The sequence below is a fragment of the Zeugodacus cucurbitae genome, chromosome 6, assembly GCF_028554725.1.
Source record: "Zeugodacus cucurbitae isolate PBARC_wt_2022May chromosome 6, idZeuCucr1.2, whole genome shotgun sequence".
In the NCBI taxonomy this organism is placed as follows: Eukaryota; Metazoa; Arthropoda; class Insecta; order Diptera; family Tephritidae; genus Zeugodacus; species Zeugodacus cucurbitae.
This window is the reverse complement of record NC_071671.1, coordinates 38,611,338-38,638,499: the sequence shown is the minus strand read 5'-3', so window position 1 is coordinate 38,638,499 and position 27,162 is coordinate 38,611,338. Positions and strand designations below refer to the sequence as shown.

The following is a 27,162-nucleotide window of genomic DNA, read 5'->3' as shown; positions in this document are numbered from 1 at the left end:
TATATAAGATTAAAAAAAGCTTACCTCTCGAAATGCATAAAACCTTGGAGTCTTATTTAAAAAATAGAAAGTTTACTGTCAAAGTAGGAGACTTCATATCTGAAGAACGACCAATAAAAGCTGGTGTACCTCAGGGCAGTGTTTTAGGGCCAACTCTATACATAATATATACAGCAGACCTTCCAACAGCTAGTAATATTTTTACATCAACTTTTGCGGATGACACAGCTTTAGTGAGCCGAAACAAATGCCCAATTATAGCATCAAAAGTATTAGGAGCGCATTTGATTTTTGTCGAAGAATGGCTAGCAAACTGGCGTATAAATGTAAACGAACAGAAGTGCAAGCATGTTACATTTTCTCTAAGACCAAAAACGTGTCCGGCAGTTAAAATGAACAATATTTTAGTACCCCAAGCGACTGAAGTAACATATCTTGGTATTCACTTGGATAGAAGGCTCACGTGGAGAAAACACATATCGTGCAAAATAACCTGCATGAAGATAAGAGCAGCACATTTAAATTGGCTTTTAAATAAAAATTCAAAACTTAGCCTAGACAACAAAGTTCTATTATACAACGCGGTCATAAAGCCGATTTGGATGTACGGCATCCAACTGTGGGGTACGACCTGTGCAACCAATATCGATATAATTCAGAGATTCCAATCAAAAATGCTTAGAACAATCACGTGCTCACCATGGTATATGCGTAATGAAAATATCCATAAAGATCTTGGTATTCTCATGGTAAAGGAAGAAGTAGAGAACAGCAGAAATAAATATTTGTCCAAACTCCGCGATCACCCAAACCCATTGGCTAATGCTTTATTACATTCTTGTAATCATTCTTGTCTAGTTTTAATTAGAATTAAGATTTTATAACTTATTGTTAGGCTCCAAAGAGCAGATTCAATAAATAAAGAATTATATGAAAAAAAAAAAAAAAAAGTTTCGTCAAGATATCTTAATTTTTACTCAAGTTACAGCTTGCACAGACGGACAGACGGACGGACGGACAGACATCCGGATTTCAAATCTACTCGTCACCCTGATCACTTTGGTATATATGACTCTATATCTAACTCTTTTAGTTTTAGGTGTTACACACAACCGTTATGTGAACAAAACTATAATACTCTCTTTAGCAACTTTTGTTGCGAGAATATAATAAAAATAAATTGCTGTTCGTTTGTGCCGAAAAAAACGAGAACGGCCAACCCGATCTGGCTAATTTTAGTCTTGAAATATTCGTGGAAGGTCAGAAAAAGATTAGAAAGTGAGTAAATATGGAAAAATTGCGAGGAAGATAATAATAAGAGAATTTTATTCGAGTTGAGAAGAAAAATATAAAAAGAGAAAACAAAAAAATAATATTTTGAAGGTTATCATTGTTGCTTTGTTAAAATATTTTTGTTATAGTTCAATTGTATAAGGTTGTGTCGATAGCCCAAAACAAAATACGATGGGCTTAATAGTTTATAAATCGGTTAATATATGAAATATCTTATTAAAATTAAGTGAGCATATAATCTTAGGTATAATGTATGTTGGAGCTGAAAATTGGTGAAATCGGTTCAGGAATTACTTCAGCATATATACTATATATGATAAATTTCGTATTTCTATTGGACTTTATGCCGAATATATGGGCCAAATTGTGTGTTATCTTGATAAAAATATACCAATAAATTGCGAGAGTATAAAATGTTCGGTTGCACCCGAATTTAGCCTTTCCTTACTTACTCACTTTTTCAAGTTCAGTTTTTAATTTTCAGGAATGCTAAATATGTATGTATGTTGATAGACATAATCGAAATTATATTTTTCAATTTCTCATGTAAACTAATGAATGAAATTTATACAGATTTTTGCTAAAACATATCAAGAAGACTACTGAGAAGGGGACTCGATAAAAAATTGAAATATGTGGACCAATAGAGTAAAATGAATTAAAGTGCGTTTTATAATTCTCATTCAGTCATAGCTAAAAATAATTATATACATATTTCATTTTTAATGGACGAAACTAAAACTATCGCATTGTTCTTAAGGGCAGAACTGATGACGATTGAAAGATATATGAGTAAATTTAAAATTATTTGCTACTGAATCCAGTTATTAAAAATAACTACAATCCATGTCAACCAACGGCTCTCACGGAGAAAAAGTTCTATTATCGAGTGCGAAAACTTATGGAATTATATTATAATTAAAGATGGGCAAAAAATGGTATTAAAAGGTTTCATTCATATTGGAGCACAAAATGTATAATGTCCGTAGCGTCGCTACTTTAGAGTCAAAAACCAAAATCGTTTAGTATGTTGGCGACAATGGGTGAAATCGATCCAGGAATTACTTCAGCCTTTACTATATATCTACATATATACAATGAGTTTCGTTATAGTGGTACGCTTTCTATCGAATATATAGATCAAATTGTATGTTATCTTAATAAAATTTCATGGAAATAGATTATTCAAACTGGATCTTTACCTAGCTTCAATATGCCCAAAATAGTGTCCAAATCGGTCTAGACCTTGATCTAGTCCTAATTCCCCCGTTATAATAAATTTTCTCAAAATGTGAATTGCGATAGCACTTCCATAGATGAGTTCTGTCACATAAAGGATAAGTTTGATACGTTTAACATGTATTTGATTACAGAACGCACAACATGACATGGAAATCTGTTGAACTTTGACAGGTGTGTCGACAATTCAGTTGAACAAGTTAGAGATCAAATTATTGTCTTCAGATGCTACTTAATTGACGTCGTTTGAATTACATATTTTATTATTATTATAAACTATCTTTGTTGAATGTTATATATATTATAGAAAATGGACGAAGTGCGGAAATGTGTACATATACGTATTTATAATTATGGAGTAAAAATGTGACTAGGAAGTGGGTTAGGTAGTTTAGCATGTTCGAGAGATGTTGATAGGTTTTAAGGTTAGGTTTAGGTATTTGATATTTCCTTAAACACGTTCCGATATGTTTGTGTTGTCAGTTTCTTTTTATTATCATTATCAGTTCTTTACAACTTACCTTTCTAGTGTTCGTCGCGTGAAATGAAACTTGTGCAGATTCTCCTTTCACTTCCCTCAGATATGCACTTTATTTTCAATATGTATTCGTTTCGCTATAATTCATTTTAACTTTCTATTACAATACATTGTTATTACTTTTTAAATACTTTTGCCTTTAAATGATCACATACTTTTTCAATTCTCCGTCGTTTTCGCATAACTTACATACATACATAAATAAGCTTAAATGTGTATTTTACAGTACAATATATCATTTTTATTTGGACAATTTAACTGTTATATCTTATATATATATATATATATATGTATATATATGTGTATATAAGTAGATATTTATTTATATAATATAATCGTTTAGTGTTCGAGAGAAAGGAAAACTTACTAATTCGTGCAGATTTAAATTTAAGTAGCTGAAATATGAGTTTGCGGTCAACTTGTAGCACTCAAAAGCAGTATTTGGAAGTTTCATATGTGCATACATACATATGTGATATATATGACTGCTATATTTATATGTACGCATAAGCCTACTAACTGCTTATTGCAACAATACTCTTATTCATTATTAAATTAATTAAATTATAAATTGAATATTTGCAGTTTCGTTTGGGTTTTGCTCGTAATTCATTTCAAGTTTTCGTAAATCACTTTTGTAATATTTTACTGTTGAGAGTTAACCTAAACACGTGAACTCAGTGGTATTGCTACTGATAATTATTATTTATTGAATTAGAAATGATATCTTCAGTCGAACTAGTTCACTAGAGCATTAAAGCTTATTTTTTCGCTTCATTTTATTGGAGTTTCATTAATTGGAAGTTCTCTTTGCAATTTAGATTTATTATACAATATATTAAGAGACAGAATATGTATTTTTATGAGCACCTTGTAGGCCAATAATGAAAAGCACAAATGTTGCACAATATACGGATACTATATTCCAAATTAATATACGTACATATATTTAACTTTTTCTGATTTCATACGATTTAAGGTGTTGTAAATATATCAGCAATTACCCGTTTTTAAATATAAGTTTTTAATAATTTTTACTTTAAATTTTAACAACGCTTATCCTAGTAAATACTCTTTAATACACTAGAGCAAAAAATTGTTTCTTTGCAAGAATTAACATTTCCTCCAAATTATATAACTCTGCACTAAACGCCTAGCTTTTTTACAAATACACAGATACATTTTAAAATTTTAATTTTTTTTATCAGTTAACGCGCTCACTGAAGATTTATAAATATTTTGTGCTGTATATTTATCATTCGCAACAAACAATATTATATTACATAGCTGTATACATAATTGTTGTAGTATGTTGGTTTGTAATTAAAACTTATACAGTTCACTAATTGTGTACCTATTTCGATTGAAATTCGTACCCTGCAGGAAATGTTTTAACAAGAACTTCAGTTTGCAATTACAGCTAATAATAATTTTAGAATACAATTTTTATAGCAAAATTTGTGCTCTCGATTTATTTCAATTCATTACCATCCGTATTTGATTTATGCTCCCATTAAATATCAACCACAAAATATAGAAATTTAGAGAAGCGATCTTTTGAAGTTTTAAAATACAAAATAGCAATATAATATTTCGAATGTAAGTCATTATTTTATAAACACATCAAGAACTTGTTAAAATTTCACTCAATGCACATTTTTGAAAACACTAAAGAATTTAGCGGATAACTTCTGTGATTTTACATTTATTACCCTTCAGTTGAATTTTACAACACTCTAGTGTAGCAATATTGCGAATTACACATAAACACATGCCCATAAAACGAGCGTATTGGAATTTTACTTTAGGTTTATTATTATAAATATAGAAGAAGGTGAAACTATTTAATTTATATCAAAGTAATTTTTCTCAAAAAGCCAATGCTTAAACAATTTCGAAGTAGTTCATTTCCTGCAGAGTAATTTGTGGATTTCAAATAGATGTTTGTGGACCATACGTGTATATTATGTGTGCGTGTGTGTGAGCATCGTATTTGTCCCAACCGTTTACCCCAAGGTACACTATACCATACATGATACGATGTGTGTGCGTGTATGTGCTGCTGTTTGGGTCTCCATAAATTTTTGTCTACTATTTATGCAGCTTCGTTGATTATGGCCATACATATTCATAAGTTTGATGCTACGTTTCTGCCTCTTACCCTCTACTTGAAGGCCTTTAAGCTTGTGTTCTGTTGCTAATAACGAAGCATGCTGTTTTGGTGTTGCTGCAGTTGTGTGGACTCGTCAGATGACTCCGGCATCATCATGTCCGCCATTTTGATTAGCTACACTTCCTCATAGCTGCGGCACTTAGGTACCGGTCCGGACCAATTTCCATCCGGTTGACATTTTGGACGCTCCGGCGGACCATTCTCGCTGTACTGCACAAAACCAGGCCGACACTGGACACTCAGGTAATCGCCGGAATCGTAATTGAATTTGAGCGGCGCTATTAAACCATTTGATGGATCGCCGGGATAAGGGCATTGCGATTTGCCTGCCGGTGTAAGGTGAGCGGCCGATGAAACGGCGATAGAGTAAAGAGATACACAGATTTGTACATAGAATGAGAGAATGAAGCGAAACTGATGAGACTTCTTCATAAAAGGCTAACTGAGATACATATGTTTGTATGTACATATGTAAACTCGTATAGAGTAAAATGAATTAAAGTGCGTTTTATAATTCTCATTCAGTCATAGCTAAAAATAATTATATACATATTTCATTTTTAATGGACGAAACTAAAACTATCGCATTGTTCTTAAGGGCAGAACTGATGACGATTGAAAGATATATGAGTAAATTTAAAATTATTTGCTACTGAATCCAGTTATTAAAAATAACTACAATCCATGTCAACCAACGGCTCTCACGGAGAAAAAGTTCTATTATCGAGTGCGAAAACTTATGGAATTATATTATAATTAAAGATGGGCAAAAAATGGTATTAAAAGGTTTCATTCATATTGGAGCACAAAATGTATAATGTCCGTAGCGTCGCTACTTTAGAGTCAAAAACCAAAATCGTTTAGTATGTTGGCGACAATGGGTGAAATCGATCCAGGAATTACTTCAGCCTTTACTATATATCTACATATATACAATGAGTTTCGTTATAGTGGTACGCTTTCTATCGAATATATAGATCAAATTGTATGTTATCTTAATAAAATTTCATGGAAATAGATTATTCAAACTGGATCTTTACCTAGCTTCAATATGCCCAAAATAGTGTCCAAATCGGTCTAGACCTTGATCTAGTCCTAATTCCCCCGTTATAATAAATTTTCTCAAAATGTGAATTGCGATAGCACTTCCATAGATGAGTTCTGTCACATAAAGGATAAGTTTGATACGTTTAACATGTATTTGATTACAGAACGCACAACATGACATGGAAATCTGTTGAACTTTGACAGGTGTGTCGACAATTCAGTTGAACAAGTTAGAGATCAAATTATTGTCTTCAGATGCTACTTAATTGACGTCGTTTGAATTACATATTTTATTATTATTATAAACTATCTTTGTTGAATGTTATATATATTATAGAAAATGGACGAAGTGCGGAAATGTGTACATATACGTATTTATAATTATGGAGTAAAAATGTGACTAGGAAGTGGGTTAGGTAGTTTAGCATGTTCGAGAGATGTTGATAGGTTTTAAGGTTAGGTTTAGGTATTTGATATTTCCTTAAACACGTTCCGATATGTTTGTGTTGTCAGTTTCTTTTTATTATCATTATCAGTTCTTTACAACTTACCTTTCTAGTGTTCGTCGCGTGAAATGAAACTTGTGCAGATTCTCCTTTCACTTCCCTCAGATATGCACTTTATTTTCAATATGTATTCGTTTCGCTATAATTCATTTTAACTTTCTATTACAATACATTGTTATTACTTTTTAAATACTTTTGCCTTTAAATGATCACATACTTTTTCAATTCTCCGTCGTTTTCGCATAACTTACATACATACATAAATAAGCTTAAATGTGTATTTTACAGTACAATATATCATTTTTATTTGGACAATTTAACTGTTATATCTTATATATATATATATATATATGTATATATATGTGTATATAAGTAGATATTTATTTATATAATATAATCGTTTAGTGTTCGAGAGAAAGGAAAACTTACTAATTCGTGCAGATTTAAATTTAAGTAGCTGAAATATGAGTTTGCGGTCAACTTGTAGCACTCAAAAGCAGTATTTGGAAGTTTCATATGTGCATACATACATATGTGATATATATGACTGCTATATTTATATGTACGCATAAGCCTACTAACTGCTTATTGCAACAATACTCTTATTCATTATTAAATTAATTAAATTATAAATTGAATATTTGCAGTTTCGTTTGGGTTTTGCTCGTAATTCATTTCAAGTTTTCGTAAATCACTTTTGTAATATTTTACTGTTGAGAGTTAACCTAAACACGTGAACTCAGTGGTATTGCTACTGATAATTATTATTTATTGAATTAGAAATGATATCTTCAGTCGAACTAGTTCACTAGAGCATTAAAGCTTATTTTTTCGCTTCATTTTATTGGAGTTTCATTAATTGGAAGTTCTCTTTGCAATTTAGATTTATTATACAATATATTAAGAGACAGAATATGTATTTTTATGAGCACCTTGTAGGCCAATAATGAAAAGCACAAATGTTGCACAATATACGGATACTATATTCCAAATTAATATACGTACATATATTTAACCTTTTTCTGATTTCATACGATTTAAGGTGTTGTAAATATATCAGCAATTACCCGTTTTTAAATATAAGTTTTTAATAATTTTTACTTTAAATTTTAACAACGCTTATCCTAGTAAATACTCTTTAATACACTAGAGCAAAAAATTGTTTCTTTGCAAGAATTAACATTTCCTCCAAATTATATAACTCTGCACTAAACGCCTAGCTTTTTTACAAATACACAGATACATTTTAAAATTTTTATTTTTTTTATCAGTTAACGCGCTCACTGAAGATTTATAAATATTTTGTGCTGTATATTTATCATTCGCAACAAACAATATTATATTACATAGCTGTATACATAATTGTTGTAGTATGTTGGTTTGTAATTAAAACTTATACAGTTCACTAATTGTGTACCTATTTCGATTGAAATTCGTACCCTGCAGGAAATGTTTTAACAAGAACTTCAGTTTGCAATTACAGCTAATAATAATTTTAGAATACAATTTTTATAGCAAAATTTGTGCTCTCGATTTATTTCAATTCATTACCATCCGTATTTGATTTATGCTCCCATTAAATATCAACCACAAAATATAGAAATTTAGAGAAGCGATCTTTTGAAGTTTTAAAATACAAAATAGCAATATAATATTTCGAATGTAAGTCATTATTTTATAAACACATCAAGAACTTGTTAAAATTTCACTCAATGCACATTTTTGAAAACACTAAAGAATTTAGCGGATAACTTCTGTGATTTTACATTTATTACCCTTCAGTTGAATTTTACAACACTCTAGTGTAGCAATATTGCGAATTACACATAAACACATGCCCATAAAACGAGCGTATTGGAATTTTACTTTAGGTTTATTATTATAAATATAGAAGAAGGTGAAACTATTTAATTTATATCAAAGTAATTTTTCTCAAAAAGCCAATGCTTAAACAATTTCGAAGTAGTTCATTTCCTGCAGAGTAATTTGTGGATTTCAAATAGATGTTTGTGGACCATACGTGTATATTATGTGTGCGTGTGTGTGAGCATCGTATTTGTCCCAACCGTTTACCCCAAGGTACACTATACCATACATGATACGATGTGTGTGCGTGTATGTGCTGCTGTTTGGGTCTCCATAAATTTTTGTCTACTATTTATGCAGCTTCGTTGATTATGGCCATACATATTCATAAGTTTGATGCTACGTTTCTGCCTCTTACCCTCTACTTGAAGGCCTTTAAGCTTGTGTTCTGTTGCTAATAACGAAGCATGCTGTTTTGGTGTTGCTGCAGTTGTGTGGACTCGTCAGATGACTCCGGCATCATCATGTCCGCCATTTTGATTAGCTACACTTCCTCATAGCTGCGGCACTTAGGTACCGGTCCGGACCAATTTCCATCCGGTTGACATTTTGGACGCTCCGGCGGACCATTCTCGCTGTACTGCACAAAACCAGGCCGACACTGGACACTCAGGTAATCGCCGGAATCGTAATTGAATTTGAGCGGCGCTATTAAACCATTTGATGGATCGCCGGGATAAGGGCATTGCGATTTGCCTGCCGGTGTAAGGTGAGCGGCCGATGAAACGGCGATAGAGTAAAGAGATACACAGATTTGTACATAGAATGAGAGAATGAAGCGAAACTGATGAGACTTCTTCATAAAAGGCTAACTGAGATACATATGTTTGTATGTACATATGTAAACTCGTATAGGCGCATACGCTTCTACATGCATGCAAACACATGGACGAGTAATCGGCTTTTTGATTACGGTTTATTAGTCATCGATTGATTGTTCAACTGTTTAATGTTTAAAATTGTTGCAAAGAAATTACAGATTGGTAAATAGAAAATTGCCAATTTTCCCTTGAACCGAACCGCAAAACTCTGCATGGTTTTTGATTTCCCTTTTCGCCTGTTCGTAATTCTTGTGCTTCTGCCAATTATTTTCAACACATACACACACACGCACACACAACGCCACTATGCCTGCATGTGTACTTGAAAGCTAACGGATACATACATAGGTCTCTCTGTGTGTGTGTGCGTGTTTGTGTTTGCGTGTGAGTATTGAGTGAGTGTGAACAGATTCGCGCAACTTCTGCATTTTCAATTTAACAACAACTTTTTGGTTTGGTTATTGTTTTACTGCTTGGGGTATTACTTACAAAATGGTGGCGGATGCGACCAGAGTCCAGTTTCGGTGCAAATGATGCTTGGCTCGCCGACCAGCGTGTGCCCCTCGTTGCAGCTGAATGTGACCAATGCGCCCACGGTGAGACGGCGCTGATTCAAATTGGTGCCGCCTATGCGTCCATTTAGCGGCGCCACCGGCGTCGAACATTGGATGGCTGTTTCATTATAAATTTCATTTTTCATGCGCGTGATTTTTCATTTTGATGGGGTAGATGATGGGGTTGACGAGTGCAAGATAGAGCAAAGCGAGAAGAAAGAGAGCAGATGGCGATGATGCAGTGAAATATGTATGTTGCATTTACAAAAAAAAAAAACTTCAAAACGGAATAAAAACAATGAGGGAAAACATGGCATAGAATATTATACGAAAAGAAAGAAATTTACATGTCTATTGCAGAACTAAAAACAAACGAAAAGTAATATTAACAAAACGAGACGCACAAATCGGAAAACATTAAGCTACTGGCCGCGTTTATTAAAGTGAAAATGTGGTACGAATAGTATGGTTATGTCGCCTTCCAACTTTCAACTCTGCTGGCGTTGACGCTGGTCATTTCTTGTCGCACAGCAACCACCGCTCGCGTCGCCTGTTTAAGTTGTCAATAAAGAATTCAATTATTCTCGTACTTTGCATGATGCTGATGCTGACAACGCCAAAAGCAGTCCCTACTCGGCAGTGCTTCTGGTTTTTAGTTGGCTCCTTTGACGTGTAGGCAAGGATCAGTGTCGATATGCGTACTATGTGTTCCTGCATTTGCGATCTTTTGCCAATAAATGGATGTCTGTGGACTCTATACAAAAACCTATCCTTTGGGTTACCCTCACAGTCAGTAACAAAATATAGTAATACGAAGCTTGTTAGAATCAGGTAACTTTTCACTCTTATCATAGGTTGCATTACAAAGACGTCAACTGAATTTGATATTATATACTATACAGTCAACATTCGTTGGAATCCGAAATTAAAAATGTAAATAAGGAAATTCGAATATTCATGACTCTCAAAAAAAAAACCATTTGCAATGAAAATCTGTACTTCTATTACAAAGAGGAAAGGAGGAATTTTGTAATGAGTAAACTTAAAAACTACTGTGCCGATGCAAAAAATTGCACCATTAGAAAGCTACATTCAACCCGAGTAACATATACTATATTTACTGCTAGAATCTCAACTTTCTGAAAATAGTTCCCAGGTGAAGGTATAAAAAGGACTCAGTGATGGAGAATCTCAATCTTTCAATTCCAAAACCTGCCAAGTACGCGCTTGAGAGTCGAGTACGGAGCGTGTGCAGCGTCTTCATAATCAGAGAGAAAGACAACGGACACCAAAGACAAGAGGTCGTAATCAAGTTTTAGCTCATTGCAAATAAAATATAATTTCAGGTTCAAATTTTCCTCATTTTACTTTTTTAAATTGTACTAAGTACATGTATGGGAGAGTGTGTATAAGTGTGTAAAAACTTATAACTATTGAAATGTTTCTTTAAACCCGTGCGAAGCCGGAGTGGTTTACTAGTCGTATATATCCCAGCATCCAAAGCTCCTATACATATGATCTTCAGAGAAGATGGGATATTTTGTAAAACAGGGATTAAGTAAAGGATCCATCTTTTCAAATCCCTTTTCTTCAAATTAAAAATAATTAATTACTGAGTCTACCTACAATACAATGGTCATCAACAGGTTGAACTAATAGGGCAATACAATTTATACAGACATATTTTCGAAGTCGACTATGGATTCTACGAATGACTTAACTGCCGAAAAGCTCATATTTACAAACGTTAACTTAGTATGTTCACACGCTTGGTACTCGTTGCTTCTTTTGTGGAATAAATAAAAGTTAAATTAAATTTTGCAAAACATATCGGTTTCAAAAACTTCACCTTCATCTTGAAATGTCAAACGTTTTTTAAATACTTTATGACAATTACTCACCTTTACAACGCGGTACTGGGCCACTCCACACACCCGTCGGCTCACAGTCCAGTCTCGGCGGGCCGGTCAGCTTGAAGCCCCATTGGCATTTGAACATCGCCCGCCCCCACGCCGACGTATTTAGCTCGATCAAACTCAAATGTGGATCGTCCAAAGCCAAACGGGGACACTGCACAGCCTGACAAGTGGGCGGCGGCGATGACCAATTACCCGAGGCCAAGCACGTTGCATTCGCAACACCATCGATGCGATAACCTGGAGGGCAGCGATACATGGCGCGCTGTCCGAGCTTATTACCCTCCAAGCGTAGCGTGAGCGGCGACACCGGTTCTGGTAGCTGCGGACATGTCGAGGTGGCCACAACAATTGCAATGCTATTAGTCAAGCCCCGTGGTGAAGTGCAAGTAAATGTGCCCGAATCGCTGTTTTGTATGTCCTTAATTGTCAAGCGATATCGTAGATTCTTGTCTTCGTGTGACCAGCCTAAAAATCGAACAGACAAAAACCACACAATAGTGTAAATGATTTAAGAAAAGACTATGAATGTTTAAAATAGTTCAATGAACTTCACAACCTTAACACATTAATGGTTGTCAACTGTATTTATACCCTTGCAACAAAGTTGCTGTGAGAGTATTATAGTTTTGGTCACATACCGGTTGTTTGTGTCACACAGAAATAAAAGAGTTAGATATGGGGATATATGTATATATAAATGATCGGGATGACGAGTGAAATCCGGATATCTGTCCGTCCGCCCATCTGTCTGTGCAAGCGATAACTTGAGTAAAAATTGAAATATCTTAATGAAATTTGGTACACATATTCCACAACCACAATATGACGAAATCCAAAAAGCTATAAAGTGTCATAACTAAGCCATAAATAAAGTTATAAAGGTAAAATTTGGTACAAGGGATCGCAATAGGAAGGGGCATATTTGAGAGTATTTTTTTGGGAAAGTGGGCGTGGCGGCCCCTATTAAGTTTTTTGTACATATCTCGTAAACTACTACAGTTATATTAACCAAACTCTATATAGTCGCTTCTTTTAGCCACTTCCTTATACAGTCCAAAACTGAAAGAAAGCGGATTAAACCACGCCCACCTCCCATACAAAGGTTATGTTGAAAACTACTAAAAATGCTTTAATTCATTAAGGAAAAACACCAGAAACCTTAAATTTCATGGTAAAGATGGTACAGAAGTGCTGCACTGAAATTGGTTTACAAAGTTTTAAATGGGCGTCGGACTATATGTTTTCAAGGCCCCATGTATCGAACATGAGGACCTCAGTTCTTCTAATAAATTTTTTTAACGAACGAATATAGGAATATAATCTGTCTCTCAGATATGTTGAAAAAATTCAGAGGGAATATTTTCCTTCTAATAATATGTCTCCGTGCCAAAATTGACTGAAATCGGGTCATAACATCCCCTAGTTCCTATATACCTAATATTTCGGGTTTCAAACTTGCATTGGACTTAATACCATATATATATCGGTTAATATGTGAAATATATCAGCAAAATTGAGTGAGCATATAATCTTGGATAGAATATTGCTAGGTGGCAAAAATAGTTAAAATCGGTCCATGAATTACCCAGCGCCAGAAGGTCCACCACAGACAAAATATTAAACATTATTAGAATTACAAAGTTTTTGCATATATTCATAGTTTATTTATATTAAATTAATTCTAAATTTAATCATAACCAATTACGAGATATACGAAAGCCAAGTCGCATAGGAGCTACTTTTCTCATTTCGATTTTTCTACTGTGTGTTTCAGAGAAAATTATTAAAGAAACATATTATTAAATAATTTGTGCTCTGTGTAAAAGCTTTATAAGGATACAAAGAGCAAAATGAAATGCATAATAAAGTATCCGATTGCTAATTACTGTTAGTTTTTGCTCCCTTATTATCCTATCGCAAAAGCTGGCAAAATTTTGGATGTAAAGTCAATTTTTATACAATTAAAATAAAAAAAACCTTGTTCAAAAATCAGAATATTTGAGATTTTAGTAACTACTTAAAATTGGTCCCGTGAGACATCGTAGGTGTGGAATTGAAAAATTTTAAATTATTTTTGTCTTATAAAATTGACTTAAGTGAGTAAATAGATACTTTTACATTAGTGGTACTCATTTAACGTCGTAATTATAATATATGAAAATGGTAAATTTGCAATATGGTAATGGTATGGTCTTTGGCAATATTGTAGCAATATCAGCTGATTGTGAATTAATTGTAAGCATGCCATGAATGCCACTGAAAATGGTGTCGCATATTTGCAAGATTGTCGTAAAATAGGTTAGGTTAGGTTATTCTGGTAGACTAAAAAGCCACACATAGACCATTTTTGGTCCTTTGCGATACCAGATTGTGTGCCGTCACTTAGTTAATGAGAAGTAATCATCCTTTAGGATGCCTGCGCTTGTTGCGAATTTCAAAAGGCTTTGTGGCTTCACCAACGAAATCTCTTCCAGATTAACGTAATGTGTAGCCCCCAAATGCTGAATTGGCAAAAATCGGCGTTTGAATCGTTGTCTGGAAAAACGACTTCCATTTTTTGTCCCGTGAGAATGGCTTGGTTTTTTGCAATTATCTTGAAAATGAAAATCGTTGAAAAATCAACCTTATCACTAAATGTAGGGTTAATAAAGAGCTATTAAAAAATCACACTATCAAATTTAAAAAACATTTTAGTTCATCATTTGTTTTAGTTGAAATGTGTGTGACAATCGACATGACGGAAATGTCCATATACTGATTTTTGTTTTTTTAATGGACTTTATGGCGAATATGTGGGTCAAATTGTGCGTTATATTAATAAAATTAAATAAATAAATTGCGAGGGTATAAAATGTTCGGTTACACCCGAACTTAGCCCTTCCTTACTTGTTATGTATATATAGTTGTATATATGTACCTGTTATATACTGCCTGTACCAACTGGTCCATGTCCAATCGGGGATGCCCCGCACCCGTGGATACATGCAATCCAATAAGATTGAACTCTGCGGCAGTACGGCCAGTACCCCAGATGGCTCGAATGCTCCAGAGCCATTGAAAACCTTGATGCGAATAGATGGCGCGCTGTCATCGGAAAAATTTGTAAGTAATGTTGTGGGTACACAGGATGGCATTCGCGGTGCCCAGAGCCCGTTTGAGCAGAGCACACGAGATTCTCCGAGAAGCTTATACATGCCCAGATCTTTGCAGCGTGCCTGTAATGAGTGTCCATGTGGCAAGTCCCAGCCAACATTCTGAGAGTGGCGAACGATTTGACAAATTGCATTTGGTTTTTATAATATACAGGGTGGAGCATTAAAAGTTTGTAGTAGAAATGTTGTTATTTTATCATTCATTTTATTAAGTTGAAGAAGTTAGTAGAAATATTAACAGGCGCAGACAGATAGAGAGAAAAAAGATATAGAGATGAGCAACAGCACGAGCCAAAATGCAGATTACAAAAAAGAGCCACGCAGAATGGCTGACAAGACAGTGTGATTAGTGTTTTTGTGACGGAAAAAACATACTTGGTATTTTGTTAATGTGTGTCAGTGTCTGGTGCTTAGTTCTATTGCGAAAATTTCCGGCATTCTTCTTTTTTGATAAATAATCAGTGGTTGACATACATTGTTTAAGTTAACTGTCTGTGTCCACATATCCCCGTTCTAAATATATTTGGTTTGAAGATAGGTGTATTAACGGCGAATCAAATTGCCGTCCGACTACTGTCGGGCAAGTACCAAATACTTGACCCCATTGCTCAACTGGGAAAGAACATTCCGAGGAAAAGATAGCTGGCGCATAGATACGACAGCCTCTTGCAACACATTAAATATGTTTAAGGATGGCTCGAAAATGGTGGATGGGGTAGGTGCGTGGCAGGAGCTTGACGAGGAAGATCATAACGCGTTGATAAAAAATACCGGGTGTAAAACAGTGGAAGCCATGTGTAAATTGGTGGACTAGAAATACACAAAATTCCTACTGTCGCTCGAATGAAAGGACTGTAGGAGTATGGTGGGAATACTCACAGGCCACTGTCGGGGGGCGGCACACGCCTTTAAGATGAGGCTGACGGATTGAGATAACTGCAGATATGTTTAAGAGAAACAATGGAGCGTCTCTTGTGCTCTTGTCCAGCATTGTCAATTCATTATTATGTCAACCACTATTTTTTTATTATTGAAAAATGTATAAGTAAGTAAAATTAAAATATTTAGTGCTGGCTTTTTCGTATGTGTGTAAACGTCTACGATAAGAGAATAAAAAGAGCCTTAAGCACCACTGCTCGATATGGAACTCATGGGTGTCTGAGAACGCAGTTCTATTTATAAGCTGCGGGCTTGAAAAATGTTAAGTGAGTTGAAGTGCTTGGTGAATGCAAAAATGTGGATCGTTACTCAGCTATCAAAATATTCGTCCAAATGCAAATCTAAATCAATAGTTCACTACCAAGTGCAAGCATCATCTACTTTGTACCCTCCAACAGCATGTAAACTACTTTAAGTATTTTCATTTCACTACAAGGGTGCTCATCAATGCTTATCCGCCTTTTCCAAGCTCAACTCATCCGCACGCAGTGCTCACCCATGACTCACGAACATACGTGACGCTCGGCCCTGCACGACCGTTGAGTCATTTAATAGCGGGAAGCATGCGGAAGATGCGAGTGTGGAATAGGCGTTTTGCATTGCGATTGACTCGAAATTGTTTAAGACGTTAAAACTCACAATTTGTGTATTGGAAATAAAAGTCGATTTGGAAGTTCGATTGCGACGCGACCCTCTTATGGACGGTATCGGGGTCTGCAAGAAAGAAAATTAAATAAGACGAAAAAGAAATTTTGGTTTGCGCACGATACGCATGAGTAACGTAAGAACGTACTTATAATGGGTGAGATAGAATCGGAGCGTGCTTATTAGAAATTAACAAAGATTACGAAAGGTGAACCAACAATTATATATGTACATACATAAATACGAGTATATATAGAAGAAGTAGCGAGTGATAAAGATATGATGTGAATAAAAAGAGCATACAAAGGGTGTGTGCAAAGAAAAGCAAACTAGTTTGAGAGCTTTTAAAACTATCAAAAAAATTTATGATTCCCACTTTGCTTTATTAATCACATATTGACACAGAGTAGACCAACATATTTTCGATGAAAAGCTTTTAACAACAGATAAATTCTAATATATAGGTACGAGTATGCATGTAGATATGTATGTATGTGTGGGTGTGTATATCCATTTGGCAAAATTAATAGCAATTGCATATGAATCGTTGCACTTTCAAACATTCTGACTTCTGTGTAGAATTTGTGATGTACCTAACAAATGTTTGCGAATGAGCGTACAAGTGGGTATGTACGTGTTTGTATGTATGTATGTATGTGAGGATATTAACATTCCGAGAGGTGAAATGTTGTCATAGAGCACTCTCATTTCCACTATGTTCTTGTGTATTGCGGATATTGTTCACAACTTACCACTGAAATATTTCGATAGCTCAATAGCAAATGCGGCGGAATTCGATTCACATGGCAACTCTTGTACAGAGGCTGAAATTTCACATTTCCATTATCGTCTACGGCAATGGGTTACAAATTTGTGAGAAATTTTCAAAATAAATTACATATTCAATGAACTGCTTCAGACTTTATATATACAAATACAAATGTACAAATGTAAATAGGAATCAAGTGAAGATACATATATGTATCAGAGTTTTCTTATTACTATGTACATATACATATATGTAGGTATGTACGAGTAAATTCGGTTTACTGTTGTAAAATTAAAACAAAATGTGTGCATTGTCAGTGTACTCAGAAATCATATTTATTTGGCTTGCATTGCTTTATTCCATCTACTGCAGTTGTAAATATGTATGTAAATTGTTAGATTATATGTAAGTATGTATGTATGTTATTAAATGCGGCATTTGGTTACAATTAGGCTTAGATGTATACATGTTTATTGGTAAATAATACTGCAGGTCTTACTACTTTCGTGTGTGTGTGTATGTGAATTTTTCTCCTGAATTTACTGTTATTTGCAAACTTTTTTTTTTGTTTAATTTTCCATAAATTCTCATTGAAGTGCATATAAATGATTGCTGTTGTGAAAATGTGTCGTTTTATTAGCCGCTAAATATGTACTATGTATTTATATCTATTTATGCTGTCACGTGTTAATTTCTACGTATGTATGTACGAGTATATGTGTTTATATTGCTTCATGATTTGTGTATTTGCTGTAACGTTTTTCGAGTTGGTAATGCCCGTAATGTTTGCGATGCTTTGATGTAGCTGTTTGAGTGCATGTTGGCTTTTCACCACTTACCCTCCTCATTGGTGGCGCATAAGGGACCGACCCATTTTCCTTTGACGCAACGTATTTTACATAATCGCCTATCGCCCAATGGTCCGATTTCGCCCGGGAAACGTATTTCAGAAACTTCAGTGAATTGCTGTTGAATATCAATTTCTTCCTCTTCCTCCTCCTCCTCTTCTTCATCGGTTTCGTCAGGATGTACAGGGGCATAACCTCCTTCTTCATCGTAAATACCTGAAAGTATAATAATTGAATTGTTGTAAATTTAAAGTGGAAAGTAAGAAATATTTGGAGCACCATGCATTTTGAGCGATATGAGATAACAACTTAAAAATTATTATGTATGTTACAATTGTACAAGTTTTTAAAATTTAATCAAAGTTAATCAAGCAAAGTAAAATGGAATGACTTACATCCCGTTAGCTTACCTTTATCTTTGCGACTTGTGGTCTTTGAGCTGGAATCTCCGCCGCCCTTGGGACGACTCAATGCGCCGGTTGTCTTGCCGGACTTGCGTTTGACGCGCTGCAGCGCCTCTGCGCCCGTCTCATTGCCATACACCGCCGGCACATCGCTATCGTCCAGCAGCTGCTCATCAGTCATTTTATTAAATGTATTTTTGATAGTTTTATTATGATCGCGTCCAATTCTTTTCGCTTCCAAGTCGCTATTTTCTGCCGCATTTACGTTCGCTTCCAAATCGTTGTAGCTGCCCGAAGCTTTCACAGTCATATCGGGTTTCTGCTTCAATGCTCCTAAGGCTGCGCGTCGATAACGTTGGTTCGGGTTCAACTCTTCATTCAGCATAAGTTGTTCACCTCGTTTTCCTTCGTGACTATCACCTCGTCTACGATAATGCTTTGCATTGGGTTCTTTATTTTGCACTGGCTTATTGTCTACAATCTGCTTCGATAAGGTGGTGTAGCTTGCTTTTTTCTTTTTCTTCTTCGCTAAACCCTGCTTGCACTGCTCTTTGGTTCCGGCGTCAGTGCATGTGGAATTCTTTGTCTTGTTTTTGCCCTTCAATTTATGCAACTTTAACCGGAGCTCGGCGTTGGGTGTGCCCGACTCTAGAATATCATCAATATGCACATAGTAAACATCGCCTTCCGCGGCCAATTTACCACCGCTCCATTTGTCCGTATCGGGAGAGGCATCGGGATCATGGTGGATCACCTGACGCTTGTATCGACTGCCACGGCCACGTGTTTGTCCATTTTCGTTTTCAATGCGACGACGACGCCCCGATCCAGAACGTCGCTTCTTGTTTAATTTCCGATTCTGGTTACGTTTGGGTGTGCCATCTTCGGACTCTTCCGCCTCGTCCTCCTCGTCGTCGATGGCGGCGAGTGTGTCATCACCGTGCACCCCTGCCAGGCCGTGCTGGTCATCCAGATCGACTTGGTAGGGATTAACGATAGCGCTCATCTTATTGTCTTTGACACCAGGCTGACGGGCGGTCAGGTCAATATTAATCCTTTCGACAAACTCCGCATCGGACGTTGTAAAGTCTTCTGGCAAATATATCTGAGTTGTCTCAAATTTCGCATATGGCTGCTCAGTGGTTGTTTCCGGTCGTATGACTGTAAAGCGTATATCAGGCGCCTTACAGCCTGGTGAAGCATCTATAAAGTAGTTTAATAAGATATTTCAAAGAAATATTAGTTTAAAATGCTACTTTGTATATGTAACATAGAATAATATGTTGTAATGTATCAAGTATCATGGTAAAGCCCTCACAGACACTCGAATTGAAATGTAGAGCTAAAGTGCAATTAACAGAAGTACCAACGATTAGCTTCGAGTGTCAAGATTAAAACGCTTAAACGCTTGCCATTCAGTGAAGTAAAACCACTAGAGATCCACTCTTACTTGGAAAATATACTGCATTTAACACAAGATACACCCACCCTTTTATGGTGTATTGGGGGCGTGGGAAACTGAAGAATTAGGTTAAGTGGTTTTAATTTAAACTAAATTACAGAAATGGTAGCTGTGCTAAAATGAAATGCAATTTTTTATTACTTGGGTAAAAGTAAATCTTTGTGAGTTAAACAATTAGTCAAACGTATCCAAGGTTCCGTTCCATTGGGATTAATGCAAGGTTTTATTTACTTATTACTTCTACATATATGTAGTTTATATTGAAATATCTTTCCTACTTTGTATAAAAATCCAAGACCTGGAAAATTATCGGTTTTTATACTCTCGCAACAACAAAGTTGCTAGAGAGTATTATAGTTTTGTTCACATAACGGTTGTTTGTAACACCCAAATCTAAACGAGTTAGATATAGAGTCATATACATATACCAAAGTGATCAGGGTGACGAGTAGATTAAAACAGATAGTAAATCCGGATGTCTGTCCGTCTGTCCGTCTGTGCAAGCTGTAACTTGAGTAAAAATTAAGATATCTTGACGAAACTTGGCACAAATATTCCTTGGCACCATAAGAAGATCAAGTTCGAAAATGGGCAGAATCAGACCATTGCCACGCCCACAAAATGGCGAAAACCAAAAACACATAAAGGGTCATAACTAAGCCATAAATGAAGTTATAAAAGTAAAATTTGGAATAAAGGATCACACTAGGAGGGGGCATATTTGGATGTAATTTTTTTGCGGAAGTGGGTGTGGCCCCGCCCCCAAATCGGTTATTTGTATTTAACTCGCAAACCAATAAAGCTATATAAACCAAACTTTCTGCAGTAGGTTCTCTTATGTACCCCACTACACACCATGAAAATAGTTGAAATCCGATAATAACCACGCCCAACTCCCATACGAAGGTTAGGTTGAATATTACTTAAAGCGGGTTAACTAACTAACGAAAAATGTCAGAAACACTAAATTTTGCAGAAGAAATAGCAGAAGGGAGCTGTACTCAGCTTTTTTTACAGAATGGAAAATGGGCGTGGCATCGCCCACTTATGGGTCAAAAACCATATCTCAGGAACTACTCGACCGATTCGAATGAAATTCGGTATATAATATTTTCTTGACACCCTGATAACACGGACAAAAAATGGGCGAAATCGGTTTACAACCACGACTACTTTCCTTATAACTCAATTTTTAATTCCATCTTATTCCTTCACTTTATAATGCAAACATAAGGAACCAATGAAGATAGCGGAATTAAACTTTACACAAATAGTGCATATCATCTCTGGCTTCACTTTCGAAAAAATTGTCGAAAACGGATCATAACTTTTCAATGCCCCAGATATCGAACATGTTGAACTCAGCGCCTAAGGATAAATTTTAACCGAAAATATGGGTAAATCTCTCAGATATCTCAACTTAATTCTGAGGAAATTGTTTTCTTCTAATAGTGTGTCTCTTTTCCAAAAATTATTAAAATCGGGTCATAACATCTCCATATACCTCATTGTAGGTTTTTCAAAAGTATCTTCTCCTAGTTCCCATATACCTAATTATAGGTTTTTCAAAAATACGGTGAGCTTTATTCCGCATATATGTATTGGTTAATATGTGAGCTATCTTAGCAAAATTAAGTGAGGGCATCGTCTTGGATATAGTTTACCTTGCTGATGAAAATGAATGAAATCGGTTCAGGAATTACCTCAGCCCTCATATACTATATATGACGATTTTCGTTATTCTATTAAACTTTATGCCGAATTTATGGGTTAATTTGAATGTTATCTTAATAAAATTTCTTCAATAAATTGCGAGAGTATAAAATGTTCGGTTGCACCCGAACTTAGCCTTTCCTTACTTGTTTTTTTAATTTTTAGGATATATAGGAGATAGATATAAGGAGATATAAGTAGTTTTTAACCCATAAGTAGGAGCCACGACCATTTTAAATTTTTTATACCAATCTGAGTTCGTTGCTTATTGCTGCACCGTTAGGGATGCAAACATCGTGAAATGAAACATCGATGGTTCGAAGTATCGATGTTTCTTCAAAACCCATCGAAATCAAAAACGTCGGCCATTAATTAAATAATTGAAAAGCTAAGGGATACGGAAGCAGAAGCATAAATAAATGAAATGTAGTACGTCTTAAGTTGATACATTTTATTTCACTTAGCATTATATGTCTGTTAAAGTTTTTTCTCAATAAATAACAGAATTTCAAAACAAAGACATGGAAAGTTTTTTCACTGTCATTTCTTTTCGATTTTACTTCTGCGTGATAGTTGCCCTGGGTTTAGAAAACGATCGTTTACTCGGCACTGAAGTGGCCACAATGTGTAAATATTAATAAGCCTCTTTATACAACTCCGGAAACACAGTATTCATGTCAACCCAAACTCTATTGGCTTCTGATTGGTAGGGGTAACAGCCGAGAAACACTTTCTCTTCAACCTTCCGGCCCTGTAATTGTAGATAAATATGGCAGCTTACATTTCATCTTTTGGTGGACCAAATGTTTATTCTGGTTCCAAATATCAAACGAGTATTCTGTTTCACACTCATCCGAAGATTCTGTTGTATCAGCGCGATTCTTTGAATTTTTTATGAAACAAAAAAAAAAAGTATTTCTTTTAGCCATAGCATCTTTAAAATGCAGTAATTTGAATCTCTGATCTAACACAGTAGCCTACGCCAGAATTAAAGTGTATAAATAAATCATAAAAGTAACTGCAGTATTGTCCAAGCGCACATTCCCTTAACGAATTCTCCGTATTTTATAAAAATCGAATTCCAATGTAAAAAGCGTATCCAATTAGAGGGTTTCGAGTTAATACCCGAAAAAGTGTGAAGTCAAATTTTTATATAAAACATCGACATAAAACATCGTTGAAAGTGACATCGATGCATCGATAGTTTTAGATTCAAGACATCGATGGCTAACATCGATGCTTTTTGACGAAAACAAAGACAAAAGACAAAATCATGAATTTTATTTGTACTTTCATTGCATATATGCATTTTCCGAATCGCGCTTGTGGTTGTACATATGCCCCACCATCATTTTTATTTCAATTATTCAAAAGTTTCATATCAAAGAAACATTTTTAAACAATGTTCTGTGACATATTTATTTACAAATTTCAAAAGTAAAGCTCAGCCGTTGGCACTTCATTTCCCATGACGAGTCCAAAAAAAGGTCTTGCCGTGGACATCATAACTCATGATTGTTTCAGATAAACGAAACGAAGGAAAAAAGAAATTATTGAATTTTGAGTTTTTTACAGAATATTAACCAAAAAGCACACTTTTTAGGTAAATTTTTTGTCAAAAAAACTGTTATAATAAAAATACAAAAAATCCTTCGTTCATTAACTAGATAATGTTAGTTTAAAGATATGTACATATATGTATATCTCTTAGAATATTATTCAGATCGATTTTATAATTAGGATAATATTCTAAACAATTGCACTATTTAATAAGACAAATTTTTTTTTTCAAAATTTGAAAGCCATCCCTTAATTGAAAGAAGTTATAAAAATAATCATCATTTAAATAAATAAATACATTAATTAAAAACGAAAAAATTGTTATAATTAACATTTCCGCAGGAGTTATGCTTTCTTGGTAGTTTGTATTTGGCTTAAGAATTTAATGTTTTATATTTTGAATATTTTGTTTTATTTCAATGCACACCAAGCGAGACAAAAAGACAAAAATTGTTGCTACGTCGCATTGTGTTTCGCATGGTGTGGGTTAGAGCACAACACATTTTTGTGTATTTTTAGTCAAATATGTCTTTGACTAATCCGGTGTGCGTTCACCCTTATACGTAATTCATTTTTGAAAATCAAGTTCAAGCTGAACGAGATATTTGCAGATGAGTTCAGTTGAGCTATGTGGTTTGGATTGATTCAACTTCAGTCAAATACATACATATGTACATATATACACAGTTATTATTGGGTGAATGTGGTCCAAAACAAATTTCAAATTTCCTGACAATGTCGTTGCATACTATATAATAAATGAAATACAAACGGTGTGGGAAGCACGCAAAGTGATATTGTTACGTGACATTTCAATGGGTTTAGATAATTTAATGTAAGTTATTTGAAACACACTGAGCTCGTGTGAGCGTTCTTACCGAAATGGCAAGTGTGCTTAAAGTAAAGAAGTAGAGGAGTCTTTCACAAGTCAAGCACGGCGTGAATTCATGTCGCTCAGAATTATTTTCTTTAATTTTTTGGAACATATGTATAATTGTGCATGTGAATATTAATAAATGTTTGCTGACATGGCAACCTAGGTGAGAATATGATGTAATATTATTTTTATCAGAAATTACAAATTCATTAATTCGAATATTGGATATTTTTTCCCTAGCTAAATATTAGAGAAATTAATTTGCTGCTACAGTTGCTTTGCTAAGTCTGAAGGCATCTTACATTTCAGTCGGTTTTCAGCAGTACCGATCGTTCAGCAGTACCGATGAGTCTGGATGCCTCTTCATTTACATGCTGTATAAGCCTCATTTCGTGAGTCTTTGCAAGTTTGGTTATTTCGTTTACTTCTGAATTCACACCAAGATCACGGTGAAGGTCAGCAGATCTAACATACCAAGGAACATTAACTATACTTCTTAGTACCTTATTTTGGAAGCGCTGAATGCAGGCAATACAGTTTTGACTTGAGCAACCCATAGCTCCATAGCAACCTTGAGCTCCATAAGCCCAAATTGGTTTTAGTACTTAATTATATATAAACAGCTTGTTTTCGATTGAAAGCGTGGATCTCCTACCGACTAGATGGTAAAACTTAGCAAATTTTAAATGAAGCTCACACCTTTTTTTCCTGACATGCTCTTTCCAGCGTAGCTTAACATCTAGGGTGATCCCTAGGTACTTAGCATTATTGTGATGTTGTATAGGAGAACCATTTATATAAATTGGATGGTATGATGTTTTTTTTTTAAGTAAAATCAACGCGCATTTAGTTATTGCATTGACTGCTGTTTGCACTCTCCTGTTGCTAACAGGGCTGTGTCATACGCAAGTGTCGCTGTCACATAACTTGAGTGAGTGGGGATATCACTTGTAAAAAACAAGTAAAGCATTGGCCCCAACACGCTTCCTTGGGGAACAACCGCTTCTATCGGTTGCAAGTTTGAGTATGCATCCTTTTGTTTTATGCGAAAGTATCTATCTTTTAGGTAGGAACCAATTATTTCGCAATATTGTTTGGGTAGCATACATTTCAATTTCAGCAGTAGACCCAAATGCCAAACTCTATCAAAAGCCTGAGACACGTCTAAAAAGGTCGCCGAACAAACGCTCTTTTTATGCATAGAATTTTCAACGAAATTAACGATTCGGTGTACCTGGATATGTTGTTGAATGATGATCACGAAAACCGGTATAATTATTATTATCTTGAGTATAGTGCATTGTTTACAATTTTTTTATACAATTCTTTGGTAGATTGGGTAATATTTCTCCGGTTATTAAATCAAACTCAGGAGCTTTTTTGAGCCTTGCGTTTCTGATAAAACTTTTAATTTCTTTACTAGTGACTGGAGAAAAGCTGACGAGTGGATCCAACCAACCATTTTCACAGTTTAGCTCAAGTCCATCGTTAGGTGTAAATGTGTTTCTCAAATGATTTGCAAATACTGCAGCTTTTTGTGCATTCGTTTTGGTCCATTCAGTTTCGTTTAATTTTATTAGTGCGACATGTTTTATTTGTTTATTGATATTCCTTTCAGCTTTCCAGAGAGAATAATCGGTGGATTTATCAACAGTGAGTTTGGACAAATACGTTTTGAAGGAATAGTTTTTAAACTGACTAATTTTTGTTCTTAGTTCCGCTGTACATCTATTAAGCTCTGTTTTGAGAGCAGCCGACCTAGTTTGCTGCCATCTTCGCCGAAGTTTGCGTTTTTTATGGATACCATCTAAGATGTATTTTGGGAATTTGTTTCCACTTATATTTACGCGAATATTCGGTGTACTGTTCCACGCAGCATTTTGAATTACTTTTGTGAAAGATTCAACTTCACAATCTAAGTCAGCATCTGTCGATATGCGCTTTAGTTTAAAATCGACTTTATTCAGTATAGTCTTAAATTTATACCAATCAGTATGTTTATTAGATAAAGAATATGTGCCGGACCGAATTACAGGTTTTTCACATAAAGTTAGTAACACTGGTGAATAATCAGAGTTTAAATATGAGCTATCTTCAATACTGTCAATCAATATTCAAATTGATTTTCGATTCTTTGTTGATGACAAAAAAGTCAAGAAGATCTGGTAATTTCCTACTATCCGCAGGCCAATAAGTGGGTCTCACTGTCAAAATAACATTGCATCCAACAACTTGTATAGCTTTCAGAAGTTCTCGACCTTTGGTTGTAGTTAAACGAGATCCCCAATGGGTATATGGGTGACTTTTATTTAAAGTCACCACCCATAATGTACCTTAGGTCATATTTTTTTAATAAACTCGTATAAGTATCAGTTTTGATATTATGCCTGGGCGGATTATATACAGCAATTACGTATAATGATTGACTGTACATTTTTACTGAAATTGCTGTAGCTTGAATTTCTTCAGTCTTAATCTGAGCGCTGAGCCGCTTATTTATGGACTTAAATAATTTTTCTTGTTCGTTTAGTTTATCCAGAATTTGTCTGACCTTGCTTAGCATTGCATTTGCGCAAATGTAAGCTTTGAAGTTGATGGGAGGGGCCTTACTTCCATCATTCCTTTGCCCGCAACGTTTTGCCTGAGCATTGACATTTTCCTCAACTGTATTACCAATCTTTTTGTCTCTAATTTTTTGTAGTTCTTTTGCAACGACACAACCACGGTAGCTTGCTGGATGGCATATTTTTTCCCTAAATAATTACTGTTGTTGTTTGGTCGATAGTCGCATTCATTCCATACTGAAAATTTTTATTACACCCTTCGTCTATCGTAAC

General features: G+C 35.0%; 2 protein-coding genes across 13 annotated transcripts in view; both read right to left on the bottom strand.

Annotated features, from left to right (window-relative positions):
• Nucleotides 1-3,092: 3,092 nt before the first annotated feature.
• Nucleotides 3,093-5,738, bottom strand: LOC128922529 (locomotion-related protein Hikaru genki-like). Its single transcript, XM_054233329.1, has one exon. The coding sequence runs from the start codon at nt 5,673-5,675 to the stop codon at nt 5,358-5,360; it is 318 nt and encodes a 105-aa protein (XP_054089304.1). The 5' UTR covers nt 5,676-5,738; the 3' UTR covers nt 3,093-5,357.
• Nucleotides 5,739-6,880: 1,142 nt separating this feature from the next.
• LOC105217478 (locomotion-related protein Hikaru genki) overlaps nt 6,881-27,162 on the bottom strand; it is a 28,365-nt gene continuing 8,083 nt past the window's right edge. For 9 of the 12 annotated variants that reach the window (XM_029043575.2, XM_011192497.3, XM_011192496.3 and 6 more), the window contains exons 3-10: nt 18,720-19,916; nt 18,301-18,525; nt 17,445-17,542; nt 16,687-16,761; nt 14,874-15,210; nt 11,939-12,421; nt 9,973-10,155; nt 6,881-9,358 (exon numbers count right to left, since the gene is read on the bottom strand). In XM_029043575.2, coding sequence (XP_028899408.2) covers nt 9,147-9,358; nt 9,973-10,155; nt 11,939-12,421; nt 14,874-15,210; nt 16,687-16,761; nt 17,445-17,542; nt 18,301-18,525; nt 18,720-19,916 — 2,810 coding nt within the window. In that variant the 3' untranslated portion in view covers nt 6,881-9,146. Of the gene's footprint in view, nt 9,359-9,511; nt 10,156-11,938; nt 12,422-14,873; nt 15,211-16,686; nt 16,762-17,444; nt 17,543-18,300; nt 18,526-18,719; nt 19,917-27,162 lie in introns of those variants that run through there. The other 3 variants (XM_029043577.2, XM_054233327.1, XM_054233328.1) reach the window with 3 other exon arrangements.

Excerpts from the sequence above, each read along its gene's own strand:
- LOC128922529 (XM_054233329.1), bottom strand. The coding sequence starts at position 5,675 with ATGAAGAAGTCTCATCAGTTTCGCTTCATTCTCTCATTCTATGTACAA.